Source organism: Takifugu flavidus, chromosome 5 (assembly GCF_003711565.1).
Source record: "Takifugu flavidus isolate HTHZ2018 chromosome 5, ASM371156v2, whole genome shotgun sequence".
Classification (NCBI taxonomy): domain Eukaryota; kingdom Metazoa; phylum Chordata; class Actinopteri; order Tetraodontiformes; family Tetraodontidae; genus Takifugu; species Takifugu flavidus.
The window spans coordinates 11,063,063-11,087,096 of record NC_079524.1 but is presented as its reverse complement, the minus strand read 5'-3'; the positions used below and the strand labels follow the sequence as shown (position 1 = coordinate 11,087,096).

At 45.1% G+C, this 24,034-nt stretch overlaps 1 protein-coding gene and 1 long non-coding RNA gene across 4 annotated transcripts; one reads left to right on the top strand and one right to left on the bottom strand.

Annotated features, from left to right (window-relative positions):
• Positions 1–3,075: 3,075 nt before the first annotated feature.
• tbx1 (T-box transcription factor 1) lies at positions 3,076–10,236 on the bottom strand. 2 transcript variants are annotated; one of them, XM_057033014.1, is made up of 8 exons: positions 9,686–10,236; positions 8,327–8,717; positions 6,765–6,866; positions 6,420–6,591; positions 5,748–5,903; positions 5,044–5,111; positions 4,451–4,551; positions 3,076–4,065 (listed from the first exon to the last, which is right to left on the bottom strand). In XM_057033014.1, exons 1-8 carry the CDS (start codon positions 9,858–9,860, stop codon positions 3,683–3,685), a joined length of 1,548 nt encoding a protein of 515 aa, XP_056888994.1. In that variant the 5' UTR covers positions 9,861–10,236; the 3' UTR covers positions 3,076–3,682. The 2 variants fall into 2 exon arrangements, with proteins under 2 accessions (XP_056888994.1, XP_056888995.1); XM_057033015.1 differs by having other exon boundaries at positions 8,327–8,666; positions 9,686–10,235.
• Positions 8,724–23,733, top strand: LOC130525817 (uncharacterized). Of its 2 annotated transcripts, none has more exons than XR_008950590.1 (3): positions 8,724–9,271; positions 19,457–19,643; positions 20,758–23,733. It is a non-coding gene; the product is annotated as an uncharacterized LOC130525817 (long non-coding RNA). The 2 variants fall into 2 exon arrangements; XR_008950589.1 differs by having other exon boundaries at positions 8,724–9,279.
• Positions 23,734–24,034: the final 301 nt, after the last annotated feature.

Here is a 24,034-nt window from a genome sequence, read left to right as displayed (position 1 = left end):
CTGTTTCATTATTGATTAATACATAATATGTGAATAAATATATCAAACTAAACCGGCTTAAACATATAAGCTTAATTCTAAATAAATGAAGTTTAGTTCATCTATTAAATGGTCAATAAACATAAATCAGGTTCTTGAGGACATTGTCTTTAACACATCACCATTTTTAAACATTTATTGGCTGGTCTGATGATAGTAAAATTATGATCTGAAGACATAAATGCTGGAATTGATCCAGGATGAACTCCTTTCTTTATTCCAGCTCCCCTTCATGCGTAAAAACCAAATACAGACGTTTTGAGGAGACATTTGTCAAGAGCGGGGCCGGGGGTCTCGTCATGAATGAACATATTGAGACGCTGGCTTTTTGTCCATCAATGATAGTCCGAGTCACGGAGCAACGCGGGGGCCGGCGTGCTGTGGCGAGGAGGTCGGGGCCTCGGACGCTGGAGGCTCTGCTTCATAAACGCTGCGTTAAGCTGAGGTGCTCAGAAAGTACCGACAAACTGCGGCTGCTGCTCCTTCTCAGCCTTAATCACGTTTATGTCTCAGACAATTTGCACTTGTAGCATTTCCCTTAAAGCTTGAAACCGCTTAATGAAATCACTGATTCCCCTGCTGACTTAACCGAAGGCCTGTTTTTCTTCTGCTCCTTTTGTTCTTGACCCTGCTGGTGACATCTTGTATTCAAACCAGCTTCCTCACTCTCCTATTGGTTCTGAGCAAACACAAGACGTGGCCTGGACCTGCTTCCGTCCATCCTCTGATGAATCAAACGCTGGTGCAGATGTCTGCCAGCATTAGGAGACGCTCGCTGGCGCGGCGGCCGGCCTCGTAAATCACTTCATAATGGATCATTTAGGAAGTCCATAAAGAGACGGGGAGAGCCTGTGGACAATAGCCCCAGTGCTTCAGTTATCACCTACCGCATGTCTTCTTTGGCCTCTGGGGTCAGAGGTCAGCCCTGTTTTGGAACAGGTCGTAGTGCGCCCGGTTGTCTTGCTTCGTTCCGCAAACCTCTGGGTGTGTCTGATTATTTAGAGCAACGATGGGGAAAAAATGTATAAGCCAAAACTCATTTGTCTCCTCTCAGTTAATATGGTTTTATTTATTCGTTCCAATGTGACTCGCAGATGTGTCGAGGATCTTACCCAGCTGTGATGTCGTCCGTCAGCATCCTCACACACACGCATACGGGAAAAAAAAATGGAATTTCATTCTTAAGGTGGGGGACCGGTGGCCTTGTTTCCAATAACTGTCGCCACGGTCTCACTCCAGATGTTCCAGATGCAGCTGAGCGTTAGGCCAGGCCTCAGGTTGCATCGTCTCCGTCTTCATTCTTCAAGTACTTAGTAGCGCGAGACGCCTGTGCGCTCGGAGGAGCCTGTTGGGCTCTTCTGCTGTGTTAACTGAAGGATTAATTGAAACATCTTGCTTGAAATGAGCTCAGGACTGTGGAAAACACGCTGCAGCTTATTTCAGCTCGTGTGTGGAAATATACAGTGGAAAATATCCTCAGGTCCTGCCTCCAAGGCGGCCGTGATTAGATGGCTAAGGTGCAATTCCACATTATTCCTCTAGTGGGCGCATTTCCCCCGATTTTCCCTTTTTAGTCGGCAAAAATGTCAAACCAACCTCAGTTGAGCAACCCGTGTGGTTTTGTATTGATTGAGTAAAAACAAACTTAAAAATGAAAATAGAAAAGAAAATAAGGCACATTCCTTAGTCCTTCCATGCTTAAATGTAAGGGCAGCCTCGGGCGTGAGTGTCAAGTGTCTCCTCCTCCTGATGCACACTTCATTTATTAAAAGCACCACGTGTGGAGAACATTTTCACTGCTTGGTACAGTTTGGTGCTGAGCTGACAACGGTTAATAATGCAGGTGTGGAGAGAAGCCGAGGGGCTCTTTGTGCACTCTGAACCAGCAAATCCAGGTTATTTAACGCGTATAGTCCGAAAAATATCTAAATCTTTCATTTTCTTGGTTATTTTTGATAAACAGTAATTCGATCCTGAATGTCTAAATGACTGGAGGCCCCTCAATGCAACATGGAGATTCATAATAGTCCCACAATGATCAAATAAGTGTAGCTTTCCTTTAGATTCCTGCCATTTAGGTAGGACAACCTTTTGAATTTTGTTTGCATTTGAAAATATTTTAAAATGAAAGATTTTTTAAGCACAGAAAAACAATTAAATATGCTGTCCAGCATTAGTTGTGATGATTTTATGGGTTTAATCTGCACCAGCGGGGCTGTAACACTCTGCTCTACAGCTGTTAGGGAATTATTAATAGAAAGGATGTGCCAGTAAAAATGCTGCCTGTCAGTCAATTAAATAACAAAACATCAATAAAATGAAATTTGATACAGTACATGCAGACAGGCTGATCTTTGAGATTGTGTGCGCTTTAATTTAGGTTTGCATGAAGTGAATTGTACTTCAAACAAAACCTGAAATTAAACAGCCAATTAGCCGGTCGTTCAAATGAGTGGAACTGTTATTTAACCTTTGACACTTTACCAACCACTAAACAGCCAGAGGTCAGCTGCCCTCGGGCCGCCTTTTTCTTTCCCCTCCGCTGGGTTACAAGAGAAGCAGAGGGAAGAAACTCCATTTTTGAAATGAATCATTAGTATCTTTCCATTTGTAACCTGACGAGCACAAATCCCCGACCGGCTTAACCTTGACAACAAAGCATTCCTCTCTCCGAGGAGGAGAGCGAAGCGGCTGCACGGATACGTCCTGAAATGTGTCCCATTACAGCTGAAAAAAACATACATAAAAGTGGAATATATCAGCTTTTCCCTCCTGTTTATGACATTTCCCTCTGCTTTTCTCACTCACTGTGATTCTGATTAATTGGACTTTTATTGTTGCACTCATTTTCTATTCAGATTATTTTAAAAGAATTTTTTTAAAAAACCTAAATTTTCCTGAAGCTGTTATTTTTAAAACTATTTATATTTGTCTATAATGTAGTTTTACATTTAGACTGTCAAAGGAACCTGTACAGTCAGTCAAGCCCCCCCTTCAGCAGTGCGGATGCAGATGGCGCTTTAAATGGAAAGGCTGTTTTCTTTCTGAATTACAAGAATTTAATGTTTATTTTACAGATACAGAAGAGTCATTCTGCTTCATTTATTTACTTTGAGTTGCTGCAAGTCAGTGCCATGGTACAAGCTTCTCAGGGCGGCTCAACGTGCTCACAAAAAAAAAAAAGAACTCAAATCTCGTAAAAATGTTTCTCTTTCCTCAAACAAAAGGATGTGTTTCGACACCCTTTCCGATGAGCTCAGCATGCAAACATCCCGTCTACAAAGGTTGGTGGGCTATATAATGTATGGCTTTTTTGAAAGCAATAAAAACAGGGAAAATCAAAAAGTGCATCCAACACAAAAAGAAAATAACCAAAGAATTCAACTCCAGTCTGTGACCAGCTTCTGTCCCTTCCCTCGTCTGTCCTCCTGCACCGTCCAGGTAAAGAGGCGTCCCGGTGCCCCCGCTGGTCGTCCTCCGAAACTCGGAACAGGTGCTCGCAGTTTAGCGAGGAGGCATTTCCTTTAAATAAATACGACAGGATTTATCCATCAGAGAGGTTTCAGCCTGTGAACGCACGCTGCAGCTTCGCCAGGACCGCGTTCCTGCACGTTTGTGCCGTGGCCCAGGTGGGTAGCAGTCATTACCGGGGCCCGTAGTCATAGTTAGAGGGGCCACTGGTGGCAGAGTACATGTTAGCCGTGGCCGGGTTCATGTGGTGGTGGTATGTGTGTCCTCTGATCCCGGGTATAGGGTAAGGTGACGGCCTGGTCTTTGTTCCCAGGTAGTGTTCATAGGTGGTGGGGTACTTGTAGGGGTGGTGGTGCAGGGTGTCCGGGGGCAGGGGGTGAGGTTCTGGACGAAGGTCGTGAGGAGGGCTGGGCCGGCTGCTGGTGAGTGGGACCGCGTGGAGGCCTCCTGGGACGGGCAGGGCGGGACTGAGCACCCGGGACATCAGCTGGTGAGCTGGGTCGGCGTGTATGGGCGTGCTGCTGGGGTCGCGTTCGTATTCTCGCCGACTGTCCTCTGAGCAAGAACAGACATGACGGGAGTCAGCTCGGCAGCACACAGTGGAATTTTTTTGTTTAATTTTGATGTTACAGTTTTGCTTTATACCCCCCAAAAAACCCACGATCAATAAACTTTATTGACTAATTTCAAACTGCGTATGATACTGTCATAAAATCAGAGGATGTGGTAAATAAAAAATCACTGGTTTAACTGTATACTCTGTAAATTGCAGAAATATGTTAAAATCTTGTTATATTACTTTGCAGATTATGTTCTGTATTTGTAGATATATTTATTATGCTATATTGTGCATATAATATTACATATATCTGTGTATTTCTAAGGATAATGGTTGACGCATGGTATTAGATTGTGTGTGCGTGTGTGTGTGTGCGCAGACCTTTCTCTGAGCCATTCTGCTGAGGGGGGGATGACATCGGGTTTCTGGTTCTGGCGAAGGCACTCATTATTGGCAGCGATCCGGGCCTGTGATTCCTGGGCCTGAAGCATGGAGAATGGATTCGGTTACACTCTATTCATGAACGTCAAGAGCACAATTTCTTAATTCAAGGTTCCAATGATGAATGTGCGTTTCTAAGGGTTTAGGCCGATGCATGTAAAGAACATTCACACCTTTAAAAAAGGATGAAATATGAAGCACACACGTGTGTTTGAAATGCTGCGTGTGTGTGTGCTTCATACACCTTTGGCCTAATTGCTGCAGTCAGAACCCGAGAAAAGATCATTTACAGCGATAACATGAAGCATGTTTGCATTGAGCCTTTCAGATATCTGACAATACCAGTCAGGTGGGTCTGTTTCAGTTGTGACAATCACAAACTGACAATTTCTCAGTGACACTTGATTGGCAACAGAACAACGAAAGATAATTGATCTCTCTTTCAGTGTGTGTGTATTTTAACTTTGTGCTTTAGTGTGCTCAGTGATGCCGGAACACAGCGAGCAGGCTACTGTATGAGTGGGAGCGCTCACCAGTCCTCTGGATCACAGTCCCTGAAGCCTTTTGCGAAAGGGTTGCTCGCTATCTTCAGCTGCGTGATCTGAAATCAAATCCAAACGGTTGGTTAAAGAGCAACGCTGCACGCATACTGTAAACGGAAAATCATTTTCATTTATAAACTCTGGTGTCTGATTTCTAGTCACTCCCTGGAAGTTGCAGGAGGTGGTTGGTGGGACGAACCTTTATTAATATTAATCGTGTGCAACAGTCTGTTTATGTTTCCACCTTAATTAAAAAAAAAAAAAAAAAGTTTAAGTTCTGGAGTCCAATCAACATGCGTTCACCAATTACGCACGAAGTTTCTGCACATTTGCCTGTTCGGAATCGAGGTTTTTCTAATGTTTACGTCTCTCTGAATCATCGATGGATGCGCCGATGAGTGATCTTAAACAGACTGATGGAAAACAGGCCGGACGCACTGATGGCTGCGCGGGAGAACATCTTTACGCACATTTTACGCATCAAAAACGCGGGCAGTCATCCCGAAAGACTGGATTGGTTTATGATTTTTTTAACAGTTAACAACATATTATTTTTCAAATGTGTTTAAACAAAGCATATTATACTATTTCTCAGGGCTTGAAAGAAATCCTGATGAAACCCATGAACTTATATTTAGAGGCTCTTTGCTGTTAGTTCCGCCATGTTAGAGTTAAAAGTAACAGCGCGGTCTTACCCGGTGGTTCTGGTACGCTGTGACGGCCGTGAAGCGGGTCTCCTCAAAGACAAATGTTTTATAGTTCTCCTCCGCGTATTTCTCGCTGTCCTTGCGGGGATCCACGTAAACCACGTGAAACCTGGGCTGGTAGCGGTGCATTGAGTTGAGAATAATCTGGAAAACATACAGATGATAATAAATAAACCGACTACATTTATTAACACGAGGCACAGTTATTCTGAAGCATGAAGGTTGTATTTGACTATTTAAAAGATCAACCATCTTTAAATAGCCAGGAGGTGGCTTTGTGACTAATCATTTTATTATCTTAATTCATCTTAAAACACCACGCAAATATTTGCGAGTCAAAGCCGGTTTGATGAAGCAGAAATACGAGTCTGCAGGATAATACAACAATGAGACATGCCAGGTCAGCTACAAACAGGTTATCATCATTTCAGAATAATCGGCCCTTTAACGGGATAAACTGGCACATTTTCTGTCCGTTGTTACTTTAAAATGCAACGAATTCAAAACCAGGCCGTGCGGAGTCATTTCTAAAGCTTATGTCCCGCAGTTTCACCTACTGAAAATATTGCTTTATTAGATTAGGCGATGTTTTTGAATGACTCTTGTTTGCGTATAAATCCCATTCAGTGGTGCGTTTACGTGCAGCAGCCGGACACTCACGTGGCCGTTGTCGTCCAGCAGGTTGTTGGTGAGTTTGAGTTTATCAAAGGAGACGATTTGCTTCATCCACTGGGCGCCTTTGGCCGGGGAGTCCGGGTGATAGTGGACTCTGCCCGGCGTGGCGGGGTCAGCTTTACCGGCAACCAGCCACGACGAGCTGTGGAAGGCGTACCTGGAAGAGGAACAACTTATCCTGACTCTGGCCATGAATGGGAGTGTTCGGAGATTCACTTATTTATTTATGTATTTGTGACAATTTTTGTATTAAAGGTTATTTCAATGCCACAAAGTGCGCATCTTTTTTTCCCTACAAATGTGCTCAGGTGTCTTAAAATGGAAAATTACCTGTAACGTTTGTCATCTACAGGCAGGAAGTCCATCAAGAGCATATAGTCCGCCATGGGATCCATCCCAAATATTTTCACTTGGAAAGTTGGAAACATTCTCCTGGTAAAGAAAGAAAAACACGGGGCGACAGTTAAAGCCTGCACGATCGCTTTTAATGCCCTTCCCTTCTTTCTCTGGAACATTTTGAATTTTTTTTAAAAAGATAAACAATCTTTTCAACTTTTGGACTTTTCCCCACTAAACTCGTCAGCTTTGCAGAATCACAGCTTCAGTTCTGCAATAGAAGAAAGGAAAGAAACGCTTCGTGCGGAGAAGCAATGACGCGTTTCAGGCAAATCTGACTTGTTTTATTTTTATTATTTATTTCTGATGCATTGTAGAGACACTCCTGATAATAAAAAAAACAACAAATCACGTCAAACCGCTGTTTCTGTTGCACACCTTTTACTCAGACCGATTTATTTCCCTAAAGAAACATTTTCTGGTTGCTGTTTTAAAAGGATGAACCTTTTTCGGTTTGACAGCTTGTTTGGATCTCCGACATTGACGTTTTTGAGCTCTGCCTCATCCGCAGCACAGCTCCAGATCCCCCAAAACAGTTGAGTAATCCGCCGAGTCAGTGAAAGGGATCCACGAAATCAACGCTCAATTAGCGCCAGTGTTGCGGCTAGGTGCGGCTGAAGGAGCCTTTAAAGTGCAGCTCTCCTTTCTCCTGTCAGAAACCTTAGCCTCACGTTTGGGGATCAAATCAATTATCTCATGTCTCTTTATATCACTGCAAGAAACTCAAGACGGCAGTTTTATTATTAAATTAAATATATATGTATATTGCAGACGCGCGTTAAAAGAATTTAGTGACTCTGTCCGGATATTAAAAACATAATAAAAACCAATTTAATTTTATGATTTAACCGAAATAACTGTGGCGGTGGAGAGGAAACACGGGGAAGCAGACGGGCACACCTTCACTGAGAGAAAAGTACACACACGTCTAGACCCGAACAAAGACGAGACCACAAACTGGATTCGCTTCAAAATATGATTGAATAGGCCGCCATGTTGCGTTTAAGAACCGCGCGTAAAACTGAAAAATAAAGCCCACAGTCACACACACACACACACACACACACACACACACACACACACACACACACACACACACACACACACACACGGACGGACGTCTGACTCCAGTGACTGCTGACATGCGCAACTTTGGATATATCTAAATATAATTAAAATGCTGAAAAGGGGGGGGGGAAAGGTAAAAACAAATAGAAAATAAATAAATAACGGGTAGATAAAGTGTTTTAAAAGATTTAAAAAATATTTAAACGAATCTAATTATTTTTTTAAATAGTTACATTAATAAATAAATAAAGCAAAAGTCGTCGTGGATTTCTATTGTGGATAAAATCCTCAAAGATCTCAAATTTTACACATAAAAGTCTGTTTTATTGAGCCATTACAAAATGTAATTAAAGCGATATTTCCTGGGTGATCTCTTATTTCCGACTAAACTGTGGGGACGCGGGGCGGGGAGTTTGCGGGCTGCTCACCTGCCGGCCTTGGTGACGATCATCTCCGTTCCCAGCTGGTTAAACTCGTCCCATAACGCTTTCATCTCCAGCTGGACATTAATATTGGCCACTTTGGGGTTCTTCTTCACGATGGTTTTGCCGTTCGGAGTTGAGCTGGACGAGGACGAGGAGCAGTTGGGAGTCCCACCGTCGCTCTGCGGGCCTTGGCTCGGGTTAGACCCCGGGTAGTTGTAGCTGTGCTGGGCGGCCGGGCAGGGCTCGAAGTGGGACTCATGTTGGCTGTAGGGGTCCCCGGGGGACGGAGAGAGGTGGTAGCCCCCCGGCGTGTTGAGGCTGTTCAGGCTGCTCGTCGTGAAGGCTGCAACATCGCAAAAATGGGACAGCTGCGTCAGCCACGGACTGGAAATAGCTGAAATCATCCCAAAAAACTGGATTTACTCAATGTGCCTTCAAGTCGATTATAAGACAAAAGCAAAACAGATGAAGATGTCACGCGTAAAAACGCCCTTTTCGGTTTAAAAGCTTCCGTCCCGGCTGCTTATTAGTCCCTGCGGGGGCATCCGCCGCCAACATGCTACACACTAAAAGTGCAAAAGTGACGAAATGTTCCCAAAAAACTCCGATCTGCTCCTACAGAGAATCTGAACTATGGTTTGGAGAGCGTGCGTGTGTTTTTGCTGTGGCTCGGCCTCTGTTGTGCGCCGCTGCAACCACGTCTGCTCTCTTATCTGGCGCAGAGGGCCTCCCCTTCGCGATAAAACCGGTTCTTATTTCTATTTAGATAAGGAACTGCAGGTAATGCGCCTTTTCCTCGCCTTGGGACGAGACTGATTGACAGTGAAGTGCGCCCCTTTTTAATGGTCTTTCCGGCACCCATTTAACTTTTGGATAAGGGTCTCGCCCACATCACCCCCCGTTAGCAAACAATAGCGGATCTTTGGCGGCGGAGAGGAGCGTAAACGCGTTACAAGGTAAACACACGCTGATTTGCATGAACAAACAAACAAACAGGCAGCGGCTCAGTTTGCGTTATTGGCCAGATCTACAGAACAGAGGTGGATATGGAAGCTTTGGGTATGTTTTAGAATCCCTCCTCCTCTTTATTTTGAATGCATGCTTTATGTCGGCGAATTAAAGCTCGCCTGCGCAGCGCTTCGGGGGTTTGGAAAACTTTTTTCTCTCCAGTATGGCTGCTTTCTCCATCTTTATTGTAACTATACGCGCTATAGTTTCGTGCCAGAATCTCCCTCCACAATCGTTCCATTTATGCGCTCCCGGTTTATACTCCGTGCACTTTCAAAACTGTTAACAATGAGCAGATAAGTGGGGTCTGGGGGGGATACATGCTGCTCTTTGGTCATCAATAAACTGAATTACCTTCCATTTCCCGGGTGACAGTGCTGTAGTGCATTTTAACAGAACTGCGGTGGTGCAGGTCGAGTCCGGGGCTCGGTTTGTCAAACGCGGCGTTTCCTGCTTGTTCTGCAGCCGAAATCAGAGAGGCAATACTGAAAGCATTTGCCTTTGGAGAGAGGGGACCTTCGTCGTCCATAGGCAAGGGCTCGGGTCGAGAAAAGCCGGCTGTCCTCCTCCTCCGCTTTCCAACTGCGCAGAAAGCAGGAGAAGCCGAAACGGGAGTTTTGTTCACATTCCGCCACCGGCGCTCCGCGACAGCCCGGGACGGACCCGAACGCAAAGTAGTTCCACGACTCTTAGCGAAGACGCGAAAAGCTCCTCGGTGCTCAGATTCATTTGATGAATCCTTTAACACGTCCTGGTGTCAAAACAGTTCATCCAAACACATAGAGAGTGTGTGTGCGCGCGCTTTCCTGGTTTCTGCCCCGGTCGGTGGCGGGGTGGTGTCATCTGAGTCGTGCCTTGAGGAGAAGCTACTGCTGCTACGAGAATGTCAAAAGTGAGCAAGATCCACGCCTCCCGTGCACCACTAGTAAAAAAAAAATCCCGTCTGTCCCCTGCACTGGTAGTTTTATTTCAATAAGTCCCAGTCAGTCATCTAACTTCAACATAAACATCATTATTACGCCCGTTTTAAACCAAAATATGATCACAAATGTTTAATAGTTTGGATGCTCAAGTTGGAATAAAGCCTCTTGGTGTGTCCAGATCAGAGGTTCAAAAGTAAGGGAAGAGGAAAGTCTGAATCAAACCAATTGACAAATAAAATAATCGGGAAAAGTTCATTTTAAGTCAGAAATTAGCAGACATCTTAATGTTTCTGAGTGATTCGTGAGACAATTGCACCTATATGTTGCACGAATTGAGAAATAATGTAAAAAAGGGCGAGGTTTAAGTATATTTTAGACAACTGAAGCCTCAGGCGTGTCCTGCGTCCCGGCTTCCACAGAACTGCGTAGCTGCGTGTGATGGGACATTTCCACTGATCCCCAGGAACCCGTCAGGAACAGGAGGGAACAAACATGCGTGACACGTCAGACCGCAGCTGAACTTGACCTTTGCTCCGCGTGTCTCTCTGGAAAAGTTTCTCCTCCACTTTAGCGCACGTTTAGTTGGAAAAGCGCCGCAAAAAAAAAATCCAATTTTCACCGAATTAGGCGTGAAGGCAGCGGCGGGGTTCTAATGAGATAAAGCCACGGGAGGATTAGCCTTATTTGTTTTGGATGGTTCCTCCTGGGGGGGCAGGGAGCTGCAGTGTGCTGTGAAGGGCAAACATATAAAATTATAGCTCTTGTAACAACCTGGGAGGATATTTACGCATCGATGGCTCCATAAAAGACATTTCACGCCGTTGTGGAGTCCAAACTGGTGTAAACCAGTCACCCGGATAATTTATTCTACCCAACAGAACTGTTTTTATTCCGTCTGATAGTGTCGATGTCGTCTCATTTCATCGTTGCCAAGTCGGAAGTCTCCTTTGGAAACAGTCAGGCGATAACAGACAAAACGCAGGAGCGAAGCGGGATGGGAAGAGACGGTGATGGAATTTGCGCACAGGCTTCGGCGGAGGCCGCAGAGGCAGCGGCAGGGCTGCAAATTTGACAGGCTGGTTCGGGGGCTGCAGGTCGGAGCATTCAAACCTCAACCTTCAGAACGCGCGAATGGAGAAACAACAAAATGGCACCAGGAAGGAAAAGTGAGAGTAAAAACGCAGATTTGAGATTTCAGAGGGGAAAGGGAGTTAAATCAGTCCGTTTCAGGGGCTGAGAAATCAAACCAGGTGCTGTCGCTTAGCAAGTAACTTTAATGAGCTATAAAAATAGCTGCATCACCGTCTAAATATAACAAAACAATTCCGAGCGCACAAACGCCACCTTATATATCAGAACACGCACATTTAAGTGCGTTAAGGAGTCTCGGGCTGAATTCGGAGCAGTTAAACACAAGCTGACAACAGCCCGACAAAGTGAGCAAAGTGAGCAGCTCGTCACTGATTAGAGGACCGAACCTGAGTTTGTGTGCAGCCTGCAGGCAGACACCGCGGTCACACCTCTGTTTGCGCCTCACTCTGGATTTATGTGGGAAAAGACCATTTCCGATTGATCAAGTATTTCATATATAAAGGAGGATTGATCAGGATTGCTGAAAAAAGAGTTTTGCTTCCGTTTATACAGTTTAGAAGAGTCGAATTGTGCGGTATTTTAAGAGCGAATGCCCACGTTTGCGCACGTTTGCAGCTTTTTGAGGCGCTGACGTGATTCAGCTTGTCCTCATATCATTCATGTGTTTAAATTACAAAAACATTTCATTTAGAATCAGAATAATTATCTCCTGGTTGGTGAATCAGAGCTGTTATACTCAACAATTCCACCATTAATCAAATGACACAAAACAACGTCATTAAGGGCTGGTGCTTTTACGCAATCAAAGTCGTGGATACACAAAACAATTTAATAATAATAATAACAACAACAACAACAACAACAACAACAACAATAATAATAATAATAATAATATAATAATAATAATAATAATAATAATAATAATATAATAATAATAATATACACTGGTTGAGTCCCAGCGCGGATGTGAGCCGTTGCTGGTTTTCCTCAGGAGAGTCTGGTTCTTGTTGCTGCAGGCCTGTGTGGTCCAGCGTGTCCCGTTGTGGTTAAATGACAAATCACCAAACCCCCAAAATAACATCTTTAAATGGCTCAGATCTGTAAACGTCAGGGCTCGGCGGCTGCTCTCGCTCTTCTTATTGAGCAGAGATGCTGTCCATGCGCTGTTTTCATGCCCCCCACACCCACCCAATAAAACAGCATCAAATCCCGCACGATGCTTTACGATGTGTGTTTTTTTTTGAGGAGATACCAAACCAGAACGTCCCCACAAAGGTCTTCAGATAATTAATCCCGCGTAATTCCACTCGTTAAAATAATTTATCTCTTTATTTCCAGGAACTTTGTCCGTATGAAGCTGCGGGCCTGAAGCGGCGGGCTCCTCATATAAAACCTTACCCTATCTAAATATTAGTGTAAATCCCAGAATAAGGAGGGGAGGAAGTGAGCAGTTGACCGCTGACAGAAGAGGGCCCGGGGTGTCCCCTCTCTCCGCGGGGAGACGCAGGAGGAAACATTCATGAAGGTGCCACAACCTTACAGCTCTGCGTTATACTATAAAAACATAACACAAACCTATTTTTAATTGTAACTTTGTAATCCAAAATATACATAATTAAACTTATTAAAAGGTGAGAAAAGGCTTTTAAATGTTTGTTATTTACGCGCACAATTCTTTGTTGATTTAACACTTACAATTGATTCCCAATTATTTAAATAAAATGGACGCAGAAAAAATGTAGAGGATATAAAACGTGTCTGAAATAATTTAATTTCCACGTTAAAGTGGCGTTTCCAAATGCTAAATTATTTTAATTTTATTGTAAAGCGCGCGATTGGGTGTATTAAAAAGAAATGGTGTGTATTTTCTTTTTGTTATCATTTCTCGTTTAATACAAACGCTCTGCAACCATTTTTTGTCTTAATTTGTGAATGCCTTCTTTCACCCTCCGACTGGAAACATCCGCCCTGAATGTCCTCAAATGAAAAGTCCACATCAGCGCGGTGACTAATTTCAGTTTTTCAGCAAAAACGTCCAAACATTTTACCACAGTGCTGAATACTTGTCCAGCGATTCTTTTTTTCTTTTTTTTTTGCGTGTAATTTAATTTCTACCATCTGTCACTGAGTGGTTAGTTGGACATTTCCAGGACTGTTTTTTTTTTTTTTATAATCGCCCCGGACTAGATTTTATCATTATGCGCAAAAACCCAGGAGAGAGCGCAGAATGCGCGTTTGTGTGCGCGCGTCGGTATAACTGGTTATATGTAAATACTTCTGAGAGTCTGTGGTGACACAGTTGATGCACCTGGATCAACATCATCCTTCAATAGATCTGTAGTCATGCGTAAAGGCGACCAAACGGCACTGATCCTCAAATTCAGTAGAATCATAACGCCAAGATGCAGATCAGTGCTACTTATAGGAAATATTGGAAATATAAAAGCTAATAAAACAGCTCATCACTTCGCTAACCGTTTGATTAGTTTAGAATCACAAATAGATGAGTTCATAGGAGCTTTAGGGGAATAATTGTTTTTAAACCTTTGAGAGCACGACAGGGAGTTTCTCTATTTCTGGAAAAGGAAAAATGAGGAAAATGCGGTTCCTTGTTGGCATATAGATGTTTTCCTGTTCAGCCTTGGCTTTTTTTTTTTAGCATGGGAGTTATCATAAAAGGGCTTGTGCAATAAAACACAATGGAAATGAACACAATGGTTGACCAAAGGTGAAAATCATGATTCCCTGGTGTCAGAACCAGCCAGATTCTGACGTGCGTTCCCACACAGTTTAAAATGCGGGAAAACAGGCAGCAAAGCTAATATTCAAAACAGAGTCAAAGCTCTAATATTGTGTTCAGGGAATTTATTCAATTGAAAAGAATGCTTCTGGAAATGTTGCTGTTTGTCCGGGTGCTAAGCAAGAGGCACAATTTCCACTTTCTCCGTCCCTCCTGCTGGGAAGATGCATGCCACCACTATTTGTTTATTTTGGGAAGGAAGCTTCACACGTCTCCTGGGAGTCAACGAAGGCCTGACAGCTGCCAACTGCGCCCGTCAACAGGCGGCGAGCGGCCCAGGCCAGCCTCGACCACCTGAAGCAACACGGAGGGGAACTGCGATCAGACAGCCTCCAGGACAAGTTCACATTACTACTCTTTGGTTGTCTTGTCCAAAATGTAAAGTTAATATTCCGAATATTATTCTTTAGTTATGTATTGAAATGAGGAGCTGAGGGAGAGCCAACGCAGGTTGGAATGTCTGGGTAGGCCGAAGGAAGGGTCCGATGGGGTGTGGTTGGCGGTGGTGAAGGGTGGTTGGAGTCAGATCCATTTTCAAAATCACTTCTTCTCTTTCCTTCTTGTCTTTGTTTTAAAGCTGGGAAGCTTTTAGCTTTTGAAAAGTATCCTTTCCCTATCTGCTGCGTGGCGGCCCCGGTCGTCATCACCTCGCCTCTCCCTTCAGCTCTTGTGGAGCGCCGGTAAATAGCTGGCATTCCTGCCACAAAGAACCGATGATGTGGGCTCGAGGGGGCCTCCGCGATCTGGCCAAATTAATTAAGGTCTTTCTTCTTCTGAGCAGAATCTGCCGCCTTTGTCCCTGTAATGCACCTTAAGCCCAGCATTAAGTGCAAGGGCAGAGCCTGCGCTCATTATAAATCTGTCACTGGCTGCTTTGCTCGTCTTGGCCCAGGCCGTGATCCTAAATAGACTCCAGTGTAGCAGAGAAACCCTCCCGACTGCTCCTTGTCTCCTTATCTGCAGCGTCTCCACGCTCCCCACTGCTCTGTTATTTATTTGAACATGAGCAGGCCAGCTTGTTGTTTCTGGCTGTGGGTTCTTGGAGACCCCATCCCTCCAACACCACCTCCCACCCTTCAATCCTCACAGCTTCTCCCATTGTTTTGCCCCCCATCTCCCATCCGACCCTCTTCACAAGTCTCTACTTTGCTGAACTTGGACTCCAGACTTGGGACCGTTCAATGTGAACATCCTGCTCTCATCTGCTGGCGTTACAGGACATATATAATCTTTGTGATCAGTATTATTTCAGCTTTTGAAGGGAGATAGTAGAGGTTTGAGGCCACCCAGTACAATCACTGGTCATTCTGACCCTGGTAGAAAATAAAGCGGATGAAAACGTGGTCAGATGGAGCCCCCGCTCACCCCCAACTCATCAGATAATGAGGCCTGTTGAGACTGTTGAAGTGATGGAGCCACATGGGTCAAACATCAACAGGCTCCGGTCTGCATCTGGTCTTTCAAAACCTCAAAATTGGCTGAATATTTTATTTAAAGTCTGGACTCGCGATGCATTTTCCTGCTTTCTTCCACTTTCCCATTTTGTTGTTGTTTGCGTGGGTTAATGACCTGACGAGCCCTCCAGCAGCTCCCAGTCTGGAACGCTGCTCTGCCGCTCCTCCAGGCAGCAGGAAGTCGATAGCATGTCCATTAGAGAAGCCCCCACAACAATCCCAGACAGTGAAATTAGCGGATCAGAGGCGTGCAGAGAATTGACCTTGAGGAATGCCGATAACACCCGTCCGCCTGGAAATGCGACGCACTGGAGACAGGAAAATGAGCCACAATGCAGCTTTTTGTTTGGGCGAGCGTCAGATTCGCAGACCGTCGGGCCTTCCTGTGCTCCTCTTCGCAGATGAAGAAGGGGGAAGTCGCACACGACAACAATGTACAGAATGGAGTCAATGAATGTTGAGGTCTGGAAGCACCCCCGTCATTCCTGCTGGCACGGCTCAGTCGATAATGGACGCGGCGCCCACCAAACACGCAGCTTCCATGTTGCAAATATTTCCTCATTGCCGTGTTTACATTCAGCACCGCCTGGCGCGGAATGACCTGCAGACTTTTCCTCAGTGATGGTTTCCCTCGGATCGGGTCACGGACTGCGTTCCGAGCATCTTGTCGCTCAGTCACTCAAAGAATCTGTCAAAGGCGGCCTCCACCAATCACAGCGCACTCTAGGCTGCCTGATCCTGATTACGGCGATTCATCATGTTGGGAACTTTCTGCCACCACATGTTTGTTTTGATCTCCTCCTCTCCGGCGCGATGACAGTGAAAGATGAGGTACCATGTGGCCGGGCCCAAACCGCCTGCACAGGCAGCAGGGCCGGGTCCCAGCGCGGAGCTCTGCACACAGGCCACCGCTCCAGCTCCATATCAGAGATGAGGAAGAACGAGTTGGCTAATTGCACAGCAGAAAGTGTAACTTTAGGTGAGGGGGGAATTCAGGCATGTTGACTTGTGTTCACTCAGGGGCTAAACCGACACTTGGTTCCCCCCAGAGCGGACAGTTCCCCTGGAGCTGGCAGGAGGGGGGCTCTAGGTCACAATAAGGAGGTACTATGTGGCCTACTAGGGCAAACCACATGACCAGCTCCTCTAAAACAAGCACTGCTGTGTCCGTAATGTCAAACACTTCCTCCATCTGCATCCATTAGCTGCCTCTGGAGGTGGCGAGGAACATTTGAGAGCCGTAGGAAAACAAAAAGGTCCACAGATTACAGTGTCCTCGTGTGACAGAAACGCTCCAGTTATTATAACGACGCGGTTTAAGGTTCGTTTAATTATGGTAAATAATTTAATGAGGAGAAAGTCCACCCCGTCTTCCAAAGTGGAGGTTATAGGTGAAATGCAGAGCTGAAAAAAAAACCAGTTTGATTCCCAAAATTCCCTGAAAGTTGATTTGAGACCATCACAAATAATGAGGACAAAAAAAATCCATAGTGAAGAAAAGTAATTAAAATTAAATTTCCAGTGAGGAAAGTATCTTATCTATGTTTCTTCATCTAGAGCCAAAATATTTATATTAAAGAATTAATAGAAAAATGAAAGGAGTAATTTACAATGAATTAAAATGTAATTGTAATAATAAAAATAATAACAACCATATTGCATTAAATCAACATTTCCATTGAATTAAAATGTAATTAATTTTAGAAACAGAGACAATGGCATAGCAACGCTTTACATTACAAATGTGTAATTTTGATATTACAAAAATAAAGCAACAAGCAACAAAATAAACACTATTTCAATTATTAATAATAATAATAATAATAATAATAATAATAATAATATAATAATAATAATAATAATAATAATAATAATAATAATATAATAATAATAATAATTTCAATTTAAAGTAGACACATCATTTTCCTGTTTCCTGGAGTTTCACATATTTTCCACCTTTGTCGTGACTCCAAATCCTGAAACCAGCTTTCAAGCCTCCGTCGTCTCTCACGCTCCGTAAAATATTAAGATAAGTTCAGACGCTCTGACAAATGAGCCAAACAGCACCTATGAGCAGAAAGCTCGTCATGCATGTTGCACCAACTTCCCATGTGGGTTCAGCTGAGAGGGCCTAAAACACGCGGCGCTGACCCGGACCTGCAGAAAAATGGCCCTTGTTTGGCTCTAATTTCTCAGCTCGTTAATCTTCACTGGATTCATTCACTGCACCTCGGAGGCTGGCATCTTTTCAGCCAGATGAATGTAATGATATTTATCAGAACACGTCTTCACTCGCTGCGGTTCTTTCTTACGGCTCTGACATCATTGTCCCAGACACCAAGCTGTGTTTACACATGACTCAGGAAGAGGGCCCACATTGTTCACATGCCGTGTGTGTGCGTGTGTGTGTGAGTGCGTGTGTGTTTCTAACGAGAATCGTCCATTTTGTTTGTTTTTTTGAAAAAAATTTAAACCCTTGTCTGATCTCTACGAAAGCAGGGAAAATTAAATAATAGAGAAATCCAAATCGTTGTTAGCGTAAAAGCTGAATAAATAAATAATAATTTATAATAAATAGTAAATAAATAATTTTATGACTTCAATCCTGCAATAAAAGACAAAATCATGGATCTCTTCTCAAGTTCTGATCCGTGCAGAGTGCCGCAGCAGGTTGACTGTAGAGAATGTTAGACTGGCTAGAGTGTGTGTGTGTGTGTGTGTGTGTGTGTGTGTGTGTGTGTGTGTGTGAGCTCAGCCTCAGGAACAGCAGTAGCTCCCCTCTGTGGATTGTTGCTGTAAGGGCATGAGACAGGGGCAGATGAGGGCGTTGGGGTGATAAAGGGGAACCTCTGGCACAGGAGGGGGTCTCTGACACCAACGAGGACCCGCTGACGTGGTTAAACGCTTTTCAGAATGCCTCGCTGGTAATCCCCAGATGCTAATCTGCTGCAGTGGGCCAGCATGCGAGTACACAACACTTACATATATGTGGCGTCACGTGCGCTGTGTTGAGGCTGCAGCTGTGTTCTGGCTGCAAACGCTCCTTCTAGAGGCGTCTGTCGTCACCTGTGTCTCCATTTGACAACAACTTCCTCACTCACTCGTCCACACATGCGCACATGTCTGCCTGCCTACGACTACACAGCAATTACCGCAGCTCAGAAATAATTATTCGGCACCTCGTTGTCAGTATTTGAAGGGGACCCGACCAAAGAAGCACATATTCATATTGATGGGTTGTTGACCATCGTTATATAAATTGGGGGGGTGGCCTTTGTTGCGCGCATGATGTTATTTTCCTTACTATCCAAAAGACAGACGGGTAAAGGCCGATGCACACTTGCCCACACACACCTGCACACACGCTTAAACACAAGTCCCTCCCCCAGTCAGGCCTCATCAGTATCAACACTTTGAAGTTGTCGGCTGCGTGTTTACTGATGCAAATTAGCGGCTCGGGGAGCTTCAGAGGAGCAGAGAGCGTGGCGGCAGCGTGGGTGGTGGATCCTCCTTCTGTCACTGCTGCCCAACTCATCTATCTCTGATCAGTCCTGTCCAGTACCCCCAGCACCCCCAGCACCCCCAGCACCCCCAGCACCCCCGCCTCCTGTCTGCAGGAATGCTTTCAGCCCGATTCACCTGGTCTGAGGGTCCCGGGTCATCTAGTGCAGCTCCAAGGGGCTCGAACGAGGCCCTGAAGCAGCCTGACTGCAACACGTGATGATGATGGTGATGATGATGATGATGATGATGATGATGATGATGATGATGATGATGACGACGACGTGTAGCGACACGCGATAAAAGCTGCACACGAGCCCGTTGCACATTTTCATGTTTTCATGTTTACTTGCAGACATGAAAACAAATACTACGTGGTCATGGCGGGAATGCACCGTTCTACGGAAAAACACAGGCGACATTGTTTGGCAGGTATTCGGCCATCACTGAGCAGAAACAGGAGAATGGAAAGAACCATCTGCTTGAGAAATGAGTAAACAGGAGCGACTCCGCTGGGATCTCTGCTGCTGCTGCGTTCAATGGTGAGAACGACACACTCCATCTTTTCCCACCTACTGACTACAACATAGCGTGCTGTCATCTGCAGCGAGTCTCTCTCTCTCCCTCTTTTTCTTCATCTGTATGCATGTGTGTGTGTTGCTCTGTAGAAAAACAGCTGATGATTGATGATCTGTGGGGATGGCAGCATATTCAAAACAAGAAAACAAACTTTGCAGCCCTCCTGTTGATGAGGCAGCAGAGAAGGGACCAAACATCTCATTCTTACCCTGCAAGAAGCAGCAAATAAGAGCAGAAATGCTCCCCTGTTTGTTCACTATCATCAGCAATCAGGAGGCTTCATAAAGCATAGAAACACCACATTGAACAGGTTGATTCCACTTAACAGCAACTACTAGCGCCCCCTCTAGGCCTGTGGGTGCAGTGAGTTTGGCAGATTGTTGCTGACCTGTGTGTTTTTAGGGATGATATAAATACAGGATGGTTCTTGTGCATCTGTATCAAGCTGGAATTATCTGCCTCACATCCTCCAGCAGCTTGTGACAGCCGTCATTGTCAGTCACTTAGTGAAGAGTGTGTGTGTGTGTGTGTGTGTGTGTGTGTGTGTGTGTGTGTGTGTGTGTGAGAGAGATGTTTGCATTAGGCCAGGCTGAGTAAACAGGCCTCAGGTTTCCTCTGAAGCCTCGTCCATATCATTCATTCCAATTTAAACGTGGAAAAATCTAATGGAGCACATTACTTGGGACTGTAGCACCAGATCACATTTGTGTTCACGTACACACAGAGCGAGCTCAGATCACATGACGGCATGTGTTGGAACCCTTAATGCATCCATGGATAAAGCGCAGCATGCAGTCTGATATGCAGCCTAATCGCTCGTCGCATTTAGGAGAATATGAGACTGGGGTTAAGCTTTGCTTCAAATCATCTTTACACACACACACACACACACACACACACACACACACACACACACACACACACACACACACACACACACACACACACACACACACACTCTTCCTGTCTGCAGATTTAGTTTAGTTTTGGAAGGATCTGACATTCAATTACCTGCACAGAAAACTGTGGCTGGTTAATAAACAACTATCTTTAATGCTTTTTCTTTTCTTTTTTAAGATTGCTGTGAACCTTTTTATCTGGTGGCCTCTGATGGAAGATGGAAGATGGTTTCCCACCACAATAATGGACCACGTTCAATTGTAGGATCGTCCGAGCTCTGCAGCACCACCATGACTCACCATTGTCCTCTAATGTGACTGCTTCCTCCTCCACGCTGTCTTTCTGCCTCGGTACCTGTCTCCCACATTGGAGCTACCGGCCCTCGCCGTCTCTCCCTGTCAGTTGATTTATCTCCGGCTCTGTTTTCTCGGGACCACATGGACCTGCAGTTTGCCCTAACTCCACTCATCCAGAACCAATGTCATTCAGATCCAGTTAAATGATGACCCTATAAATTTGGTCCAATAATAAGCTGTTGGGTGCTGCTGGAATTCTGCAGCCGCTTGGCAGCGCTGGGACCACTTGGGGCTGTGAGAATGGATGCCGTGAGGGCAAAGAGGAATCTGGGTCGACTGCGCTCTCAGGGAGTTGGGAGCGAGTGTGAGGGAGGCGGGGGAGGTCCAGGCCCCTGTCTGTCTCCCTACCTGGAATGAGACCTCGGGGACGCTTTAAAATCAGCCCACCCAGAGGCAGAAAGGCTGATCTGGCCTCTGTCAGTCAAGTGTGCTTGCAGAACTGCACGTTGACACAAAATTTAGCCCGTGTAGCTACAACTCATCAAAGCTCATGGGGTTTTAATCCGCTTTGCATTTGAGTTGAAAGTCTCAAATTTCCCCAAATGACTCACAAAAGCAAACAAAAAAACCCCATTTGATTTCAGTTTTTGATACTATGAGAATAGTGTGGAACATCATGATTGACAGCTGCCTCCTGAGCAGGTGCCTGGGTAAAAGATTCAGTCCTGCAGTTCTGGGATGTCGTCATTCACACACGTACGCTGCAGCAGTTGGTTTCGACACGTCTGAGTGACAAACACTCATCCCGTGGGCTGTTGGTCTCCTACCAATGCAAAATCATTCATTCAGAACAACAGCCACAAAAAAGACCCCCCAAAAAATCACACACACACATCGAGCAAATAGTAGTTTCAATACAGTTGGCCCTTCTTGTTGTATTCTAGTTTCCATGGTTACAAACGTGCTGCAAATGTAAAGAATCACCTGGAAGTTCTCTGTTACAAAATGCAAAGACAGACATCACCAATGAAACGTGTTTGAGGCCGTGGAAATGCTGAGACTGTCCGCGAGAGATCGCCCGGAGGTTAAAGGTCAAAGTAAAAAAAATTAGGAGCACTTTTTTATTCATGTGCAAAACTCACTCTGTCCTCGACAGACCAGAAGGGCATCTGCCTCATGAATTTGGGCAATTTTTTGAACTAAGGAACACTTGTTTCACTTTTCTTTTAAATAAAGTGATGATAAACAGAAAATATAATTATTTTTTTTTACTCTAGACCCGCGCCCCTTGACCTTTGACCTCTGGGGGTCCGTTTTCTGTCTTACAGTGTGACTTCAGTTGTCATTGGTTGGTGCTGTTCACTGAGTCACTCAGCCGTGTGTTTACGTGCAGCTGATTTATTGGGCTTGGGAGAAATGAGAAATATGTCTGACCTTCGCTCCGTTCAGCCGCGACCAACCGCTGTGGGAAACTCAGCATCTCGGCAGCACCAGAGTGACGAGACGGACTCTGTTCCAAACTACAGCGGCAGCGACAGCTGGGCTGAAGCAGCACAATCACCCAACCACCAGAGCACAATCTTAGCTGGTGTCGGACCCCTAAAACGAAATCACTGGGCGGGTGAAGGAGGTGGAGGTGACCATCTTCACCCCCCCTCGGCCTCACCCCCCTGACTGACTGCCCAGTTAGGGAGCTCAGTGACTGGCTGACTGTGCGATGTCAGTGATCCGAAACTCTTCTGCTGCTTTCAATCGGTGCCTGTCCAGCACCGCCACCACCTCCGCCACCCTCCTCTCCTGCACGATGACTAATCACCCTGGGCTCCTACACCGGGCCCGAGACCCCAGTGGGGGCCCTGTTTCTCCCCGCTGCAGCCTGCCCTTTCTGCCTAAAGAGGGGATTCCTCATGCTGGAATGAAGCAGCTCCTCTCTGCCCTCCAGCCCCTCCAACCACGCCAGCCAGCGCTAGCTTAAACGCGCATGTTTATAAAATATACATGGAGAAAATAAACAATGTTTGAGCGCAATGTTGACAGATCGGCTGGAAATATGAACGTCGGCCACAGTGGAAAGAAACGCGCATTCATCATAAAGAGGATGGATACGATTTCACGTGTGGCTGTGCGCGCGCGCGCGTGTGTTAGTGTGTGTTACATCCATGTTGCATGAAATGATCCATCTGAGTGTGTGTTTGCATTTGTCTCCATGTAGCTTATGTTTGCATACCTGTTGCATGAATTGAACTCCGTGTGTGTGCGTGTGTGTGCGTGTGTGTTAGGATATAACCGTCTGGCTCCCATGTGAGGCAGTAAATCTATCATTCCTGCTACGTTTACCTACCACTTCACAGAGCTGCATGTCCAGTGTAAACAACGTTTATCACTGCATGCAAATGAGGCCGTGAGCCGCCACCTCCACAAAGGCCCCATTCACTCCTGGCGTGGTGTTTTAGCAGCACTTTGAATCCGATACCCCAGATTACAAGTTTACTCTCGGGCTTTGTGTGTCACTTCACTGTCACTCAGACTTTACAATAGTTCCCTCCCTCACAAATAAGGCTCAGTTTTCAGAGCTGTAATTGGGGTTATGGACCAATTCTGCTCCATATAAATGTTACCTTCCCACCTTGACAGCCGACTGTGACAGGAAACAGACAAGATTTATCTCCTCAGCCTTCCACCTTCTATTTCCTCTGCTTGTAACATTTTATCCCTGTAGCTTTTATTATTTTTGCTCTCTGCATGTTGAGGTGAGAAGGTTTGTGACTGAGTCTATTTGCTTAAGTGCTGAAATTAAAGATTATATTAAGATTTAGATTTGAACTTAATTAAATGATCCTGCTAAACTAATGCTAAAGATGTGTTAAGTGCTTTGGTGAAGCTGGTTATCAACTCGATAAGTCATCAAGGATTTATCAAACGAGTGCAGCCATGTGGAAGAGGCGGAGCCTGCAGCAGTCGACAAATCAGAGATGTGACGAGGCTGCTGGCAGCTGAGCAGACCATAATATTAGACAAATACAAAGAAGCCAAAGACGTAATCCAGGCTGAAAGGAACACAGCCACAGCTGTCAAATGCCTGAAAGACAGCTGGCAAACACAATCACTCTGTGTGAAAGTGTAAATTATGAGCTTATGATATCACTGCGCCATCAGAG

Bases quoted from the DNA above. Each gene is read 5' to 3' on its own strand.
- tbx1 (XM_057033014.1), bottom strand. From the start codon at position 9,860: ATGGACGACGAAGGTCCCCTCTCTCCAAAGGCAAATGCTTTCAGTATT. The intron at 8,718-9,685 runs GTAATTCAGTTT...GGATGATTTCAG, and splicing joins TGTCACCCGGGAAATGGAAG to CTATTTCCAGTCCGTGGCTG. The intron at 5,112-5,747 runs GTAAGACCGCGC...ATTTGATTTCAG, and splicing joins CAGCGTACCAGAACCACCGG to ATCACGCAGCTGAAGATAGC.